The sequence below is a fragment of the Bison bison genome, unplaced genomic scaffold (assembly GCF_000754665.1).
Source record: "Bison bison bison isolate TAMUID 2011002044 unplaced genomic scaffold, Bison_UMD1.0 scf7180017864492, whole genome shotgun sequence".
NCBI lineage: Eukaryota > Metazoa > Chordata > Mammalia > Artiodactyla > Bovidae > Bison > Bison bison.
In genome coordinates this window covers 2,879,751-2,887,041 of record NW_011495051.1, presented here as the reverse complement: position 1 = coordinate 2,887,041, position 7,291 = coordinate 2,879,751, and the positions used below count along the sequence as shown (strand labels likewise).

The window sequence follows — 7,291 nt, the reverse complement described above, 5'->3', positions numbered from 1 at the left end:
TGTCCAACTGTTTTGCAAACCCGTGGACTGTAGCCCACCAGTCTTCTCTGTCCATGGGATTCTCCAGGCAACAATACTGCAGTGGGTTGCCATTTCCTTCTCCAAGGGTTCTTCCCGATCCAGGGATCAAACCCATGTCTTTTATGTCTCCTGCATTGGCATGTGAGTTCCTTACCATTAGCACCACCTGGGAAGCAGCCTTCAAACCTCAGGGTGTGTAATCGTCACTACTTGGTGTCATACACAACCAAAACGTGTCTTCAGTTCTCAGTTTATGCCCGCAGACGTGCTGTCTTGGGCCTGATCCCCAGTCAGACAGCAGCCCGCAGCGTCCCAGGGGTCCTTCTGGAGCAGGGTCTGGACCAGGCATAATTGAGCACATAATGCCGCCCATCGTGGCCTGGGTCTCAAAGCTGGTACCCTGGGATTGGGACCAGTAGCTCTCAATCAGTGTTTGGGAGTATCTCTGGTTGTCATGACTGTGGGTGCTCCAGGCACTGAGTGGGTAGAGGCCAGGGATGCTGGGCACTTCAGAGCCTGAAGTGCCCAGGACGGTCCCCTATGAAGAGAGATGGGGTTCACAGTGTCAACAGGACCAGGAGCGATAAACCTTGCCCTAAATGGAACAGGCCATTGAATCTCCTGGCATGAACAAGGTTAACAACCACCCACCTCAGTGGTTCCCTGCATGGGGCCCCCACTGGACAGAGACACAGCTTTTAACTGGGTCACTGCAGCAGCCGGTGAAGAGCACCCCAAAGTTGTCTCGGCTTCCTCACTGGGGCCCTCAGCTAAAGGATGAGACTCACCCTTCCACCCGGGAGACACTTGCCTCTGCCTCCTCAGCTGGCACCACTCTGTGTGCTGGGCTTCAGGGCTGGGAGGAGAGACCCCACTGGATGGAGGTGGGGGCCCTTGGCATGCTGGGAAGCTTGGGACTCCCCTGGCGGTCCAGGGATTGAGAATCAGCCTTTCCATGCAGGGGACATGAGCTCCATCCCTGGTCGGGGAACAAAGATCCCATCTGCCTCAGGGTGACTAAGTCCGCATGCTGTAACTACTGAGCCTGTGTGCTGCAACAAGAGAAAGCCCTTGCGCTACTGCTAAGACCTAGTGCAGCTAAAAAAAATCTTAAGAAGAAGGAAGCATCAGTGTGCAGTGCTGATGGTCTCTTCCCCAGCAGAGGCAGCAGAGCTCAGCCCAGAGAGCTCCAGTTCTGTCCGTGCAGCTTGGACAGCTCAGACCACCTTGGTGAGCCTTCTGGGTGGCTTCAACAGCATAGCCTTTTATCATCCTCCCAAAGTATGCCTTCCATTTTCCTTGCTGGTTTGGGCTGGGACCACCTCTGTCCCGTGGACTGTCCCATGTGACTGAGTCAGGAGAAGGTGGCCCCAGCTCCCCGACAAATCCTGGTGGAGCTGAAGCAGGCGCGCTTGCCCCATTGCCCTCAACCGTGCCCTGGTTGGAGCTGGTGGTATGGGACCCAGGCAGCACAACAAGTCCTAAGGGGAAGCTGGCACAAGAAGACATGCGTAGAACATGCACAGAACACAGGTGACTGTAGAAAATTGCAAATAGCATGTGGTGGTTTAAAAACATAACCATAGGGACTTCCCTGGGGGGTCCAGTGGTTAAACACTCCACTGCAGGGGGTGCAGGGGGAGCAGGATCAATCCCTGGTTGGGTAACTAAGATCCGGCATGTCTCACGATGTGGCCAAAAATTAAAAAATATAATACGGATCTTTAAAAAGATAATAAAAATTTTTCCATAAGTTCTCATATTCAACATATAAATAAGCTCACTCCTTCCTTCACAAGTTGGGGCCTAATCCTCTCCCCTTGAGGGTGGGGTGGATTTGGTGGTTCACTTCTTCTTCTTTTTTAAATTTCTTGGCCATGCCAGCTGGCATGTGGGGTCTAGTTCATTGTGCACATGCATGCTACGTTGCTTCAGTCATGTCCAGCTCTTTGTGTCCCTATGAACTGTGGCCTTCCGGCTCATCTGTCTGTGGGATTCTCCAGGCAAGAATGCTGGAGTGGGTTGCCATGCCCTCCTCCAGAGGATCTTCCCAACTCAGGGATGAAACCCACGTCTTTTGTGTCTCTTGCATTGGCAGGCAGGTTCTTTACCATGAGCGCCACCTGGGAAGCCCCTCTAGTTCTCTGACCAGGGATCAAACCCACGCCTCCTGCATTGGAAGCCCAGAGTCTTAACCTCTGGACCACCAGGGAAGTCCCTCAGTGGTTCACTTCTAACACAGAATGTGGCAGAAGTCATGCCACGTGATGTCTAAAGCTGGGTCATAACAAGGATAGCTTCCACTGGTCCTTCCCCTCTCTCTCTCATTCTGGGGGAAGCAGGTAGCCATGTTGTAAGAACACCCAAGCAGCACTGGGAAATCAGCAACTTGCCCACCACGTAAAGGAGCCATCCTGGAAGCAGATCCCACTACCCCAGTCGAGCCTTCAGACGATGCTGCCCCAGCCGGCTTCTTATTGGCAACTTCATGAACACCCTGAGTCAGAGCCCACCCATGCAACCCCCAAATTCTGACCCACAGAAACTGTAAAGATGGATGATAACTATTGTTTGGAGCCACATCACTGGGGGTAGTTCTCTAAATTGAAGTACAATCACTTATAATAATCTGTTAATTTCAGGTATGTAACAGAAATTTTATATATTTTTATATGTTACAAAATGGTCACCAGGATAAAGTCTAGTCATCATCTGCCACCATGCAAATTTATCAACTGTATTTATTTATAAATACATCTATATTAATAATTTTAAATATAGTATTGAATATTTATTAATAAATAACATTAAATATCTTTATTGCAGTATTATTGACTATATTCCCTATGCTCTATATTACATTCCTGTGGCTTATTTAAGGACTGGTAGTTTCTTCCTCTTCATCTCCCTTGCCTATTTCACTCATTTTCCTGTCCCGCCTCCCTTCTGGCTACCACCAGTTTGTTCTCTGTATCTCTGAGTCTGCTTCTGTTTTGTCATGTTTATTCATCTGTTTTATAGATTCTTCATGTAGGTGGGATCACGTGTTGTTTGTCCTCCTCTAATTTCACTCAGCATAATACTCTGTTGTCAAAAATAGCAAGATTTCATTCTTTTTTATGGCTGAATAATATTCTGTTGTGCACACACATATCTGTGTGTGTACTTAAGTGTCTGTTGTTAGTGGATAAAGATACATACATCTTCTTTATCTATCTGCTTTATCTATTCGTCTATCCATGGACACTTAGGTCAATTCCATATCTTGGTTATTGTAAATAATGCTGCAGTGAACATTGAGGTGTATAACCTTTTCACTTCAGAAGATTACCCAGGAATGGAATTGTTGGAACATGTCTTAGTTCTATTTTTAGTTTTTTGAGGAGCCTTCAAACTGTTTTCCATAGTGGCTGCACCAATTGACATTTATCGGGGGTAATTTTTAACTCTTCAGAAGCTAACTGATACATAATATAGGTACCATCCAATAGTAAAATAGGCGAATGAACTGTGATAGACTCAAACAAATGAATAGCCTTTACGGTTTGAGAGGCCCAGGGCAAAAGTACAAATGGAAGCTGGCATGCCATGTCCCAAAATTTCAACATTATAGACCAAGCTGGCAAAAATTAGATACCATATGTCCTGTCCCACCTACCTCAACAAATATACCTTTCTAATGAGCAAGAAAAAAAAATGACATTGGTTTATAGTTGTCAAATCATCATAGGTTACTATTGAGTGTGTCTGGTGATGGGCTGGTGATGTTTGGGTGTCTGAAATAAAAACATACTAATTCGTAAATGATTATATATTCTGTAAACCTTATGTTAGGTGCTTTCTTTTCAGTATGAATGATGTTTGTGTAATCAACATTTTCATATCATTTGAGTTTTGCTACAGTAATGACCTGAAGCAGCTGGTGTGGGCTGACTTGTGTCGCATGAAATTTATATTCGGCCGTGAGGTTTGGGGCGTCAGGGCTTCAGTCCTAACTCAAGAATGTGACTGTAGAAGGTAGGGTTTTTGAAGAGATAATTACAGTAAAATGAGGTATTGTGTGTGTGTGTGTGTGTGGTCGTGTCCAACTCTCTGACCTTATGGACTGTAGCCCTGCAGGCTCCTCCGTCCGTGGGATTTCCCAGGCAAGAATACTGGAGCGGGTTGCCATTTCCTTCTCCAGGGGATCTTCCCTGATCTTTCGACCCAGGGATCAAACACGTGTCTCCTGCATGAGTAGGTGTGTTCTTTACCACTGAACCACCAGTTCAGTTCAGTTCAGTTCAGTCACTCAGAACCACCAGGGAAGCTATAAATGAGCTATTAGGATGGCCCTGATCCAATATGCCTGGTATCCTTATAAGGGGAGGAGATTAGGGGACCTCCCTGCTGGTCCAATGGCTAAGACTCCATGCTCCCAATGCAGGGGGCCCGGGTTTGATCCCTGGTCAGGGAACTAGATCCCACATGCTGAGACTAAAAGATAACCTGCATGCCACAGTGAAGGTCGAAGATCCCATGTGCTGCAACTAAGACCTAGCACAGCCAAATAAGTCAAAAGAGAGCGATTAGGACACAGACACATACACATAAAGGGAGACCATATCAGGACGTGGGGAGAAGGAGCCCAGCACCCTGGGAGCCGGGACACTGCCTATCCGGCCGCTTCCATCCACCATTCCCCGTGCTAATATTTGCTGAGTGCCTGCCACGTGCCAGGTGCCCCTGTAGTGCTGGGAAATGGCCTGAGACCCACTGCAGTTCCTGGGGCTTCCCGGAAGTAGAAGTGGTGGAAGGATTGCATCAGGCAATGCTGGGCGGGAAAATGAAGCTGGTGACGGGGGGCAGGGTGGTGAGTTCCAGGATACCGCTGCTCTCCTGCCAGGGCTCTAGGAGTGCTGGAGGAGGAGGCAAGTGAGGGGGTGTGGGCGGGGATGGGGCCGCGGGCCTTGGGAGGCTCTGAGCAGGCAGGTGACCCGATCAAGTCTGTGCTTGAAGAGGACCCTTTTGGCTGCCAGGAGGAATGAGGAGCTGCTGGCCAGGAGCTGGGCACGGTCCTGGCAGGGCAATGCAGTGGGCTCTGCTTGGCCCTCAGCGCCCCCAGCATGGCTGGGATAACACACCCCCAGTGTGGCCCCCACTTCCCCATGGGTCTCCCAGTGGGCAGCGATAGCACTGTGGGTGCCACGTGTGAGTCTGATGTCGGCCCAGAATGTGTGTGAAGGCACTCGTGGGCCGGTGCTGCCAGCCGTCGTCCCTCTGCGCCCTGGGTCTGCCTGGCCCTGGGCTGGGCACACACCTTGCCTCATCCCCTACGGGGTTTGCGGGAACTTCTTCTTTCAAAAACTGAAGCATAGTTGATCTGCAATATTGTGTTAGTTTCAGGTGTACAGCAAAGTGATTCAGTATTTTCAGATTCTCTATCATTATAGATTATAATATAATAAGATGTTGAACATAGTCCCCCATGCTATCTACTTTAATGCATAATAGTATATATCTGTTAACCCCATACTCCCAGTTTATCCCTCACTCCCCTCCCCTTTGGTAAATGTAAAGTTTTCTGTGTCTATGTGTCTGGTTCTGTTTTGTGAATAAATTCATTTATTATTTTTAGATTCCACGTATAAGTGATATCATATGATATTTGTCTTTCTCTGTCTGACTCACTTCACTTAGTATGATAATCTCTAGGTCCATCCATGTTGTTGCAAATGGCAATATTTCATTCTTTTTATGACTGAGTAATATTCCACTGTGTGTGTGTATATATACATATATATACATACCACATCTTTACGTATTAATCTGTGAATGGACGCTTAGGTTGCTCCCATGTCTTGGCAACTGTATCAGTGCTGCTGAGAACACTGAGGTGCATGTATCTTTTTGAATTAGAGTGTTTTGTCTTTTCTGGATATATATCCAGGAGTGGGGTTGCTGGATCATATGGTAGCTCTATTTTTTAAAATTTATTGTTTTTATGTTTGTATTTTGGGGCTGCATTGCACAGATTGTGGGATTTTAGTTCCCAACCGAGGATTGAACCCAGGGCTTCCCTGGTGGCTCAGATGGTAGAGAATCTGCCTGCAATGTGGGAGACCTGGGTTCAATCCCTGGGTCAGGAAGATCCCCTGGAGAAGGGAATGGCAACACACTCTGGTATTCTTACCTGGAGAATTCCATGGACAGAGGGGCCTGCTGGGCTATGGTCCAGTGAGTTGCAAAGAGTTGGACACGACTGAGTGACTAACACACACACACACAAGGATTGAACTCAGGCCCTTGGCAGTGAGAGTGTGGAGTTCTAGCCACTGAGCTGCCAGGAGATTCCTTCTGTTTTTATTTTTTAGGGAATGTCCACGCTGTTTTCCATAGTGACTGTACCAGTGTACATTCCCACCAACCATGTAGGAGGGTCACGGGAACTTTCTTATATGATTCTTATTGGAATTGGGCTAAAATCTTTGCTGATACCCTTCTCCGATACGTGGGCTTTTAAATTCGAGCGCTCTCTACGGGTTGTCTGATATTTAGCAGAGTAAGGGGTGCGGGGATCAGACCTATCTTGGTCCGAATAGAGTACCTCACTCATCACCTGTCCTCAGAGTTCCTCATCTAGACAGTGGCGACAGACTAACAGGTAGACTGACAGCCAGCCAGCCAGTGTCTTCTCTAAGGGCCAGAAGGTGGGATGAGGTGAGGTAGATAAGAGGCCTAGGTTCTGGGCTTCCGACGGGCTTCCCTGGTGGCTCAGATGGTAAAGAATCTGCTTGCAATGCAGGAGACATGGGTTCGATCCTTGGGTTGGGAAGATCCCCTGGAGAAGGGAATGGCTATCCACTCCAGTATTATTGCCTGGGAAATCCCATGGACAGAGGAGCCTGGTGGGTTACAGTCCATGGGGTCACAAAGAGTCAAACACAACTAAACGGACACACACACACACACACACACACACACACACACACACACACACGGCTTCCTGCAGAGCAAACCCTGAACAAGAGCTGGTTCTCGAAGGTAAAGAATTCTTAGTTTAGTGTTCATGCATTGTCCATGATTTTCCTGGAAACGGGGACCAGGCTGGCTCCAACTTAGCAGGCTTGCTGTGAGATTGTGTGAACTCGGGAAGAGAGCTTCCAATGGTGCCCGCGCTCCCAGGAAGGTCTTGGACTGGGAGCACCCGGAGAGCAGGTTCCTAGCGTCAGTGGCATTTTTTTGCTCAGCGCAGGTCCTTACGGACTGGGCCGGGATCTAACACTGTGTT

At 48.2% G+C, this 7,291-nt stretch overlaps 1 protein-coding gene across 1 annotated transcript in view; it reads left to right on the top strand.

Moving 5' to 3' along the window:
- Positions 1 to 383: 383 nt before the first annotated feature.
- The window catches only part of ZFR2 (zinc finger RNA binding protein 2), a 33,373-nt gene continuing 26,465 nt past the window's right edge, over positions 384 to 7,291 (top strand). Inside the window, exon 1 of the mRNA XM_010828448.1 lies at positions 384 to 416. Within this exon, the coding sequence (XP_010826750.1) occupies positions 384 to 416 (33 nt within the window). The remainder of the gene's footprint in view (positions 417 to 7,291) is intronic.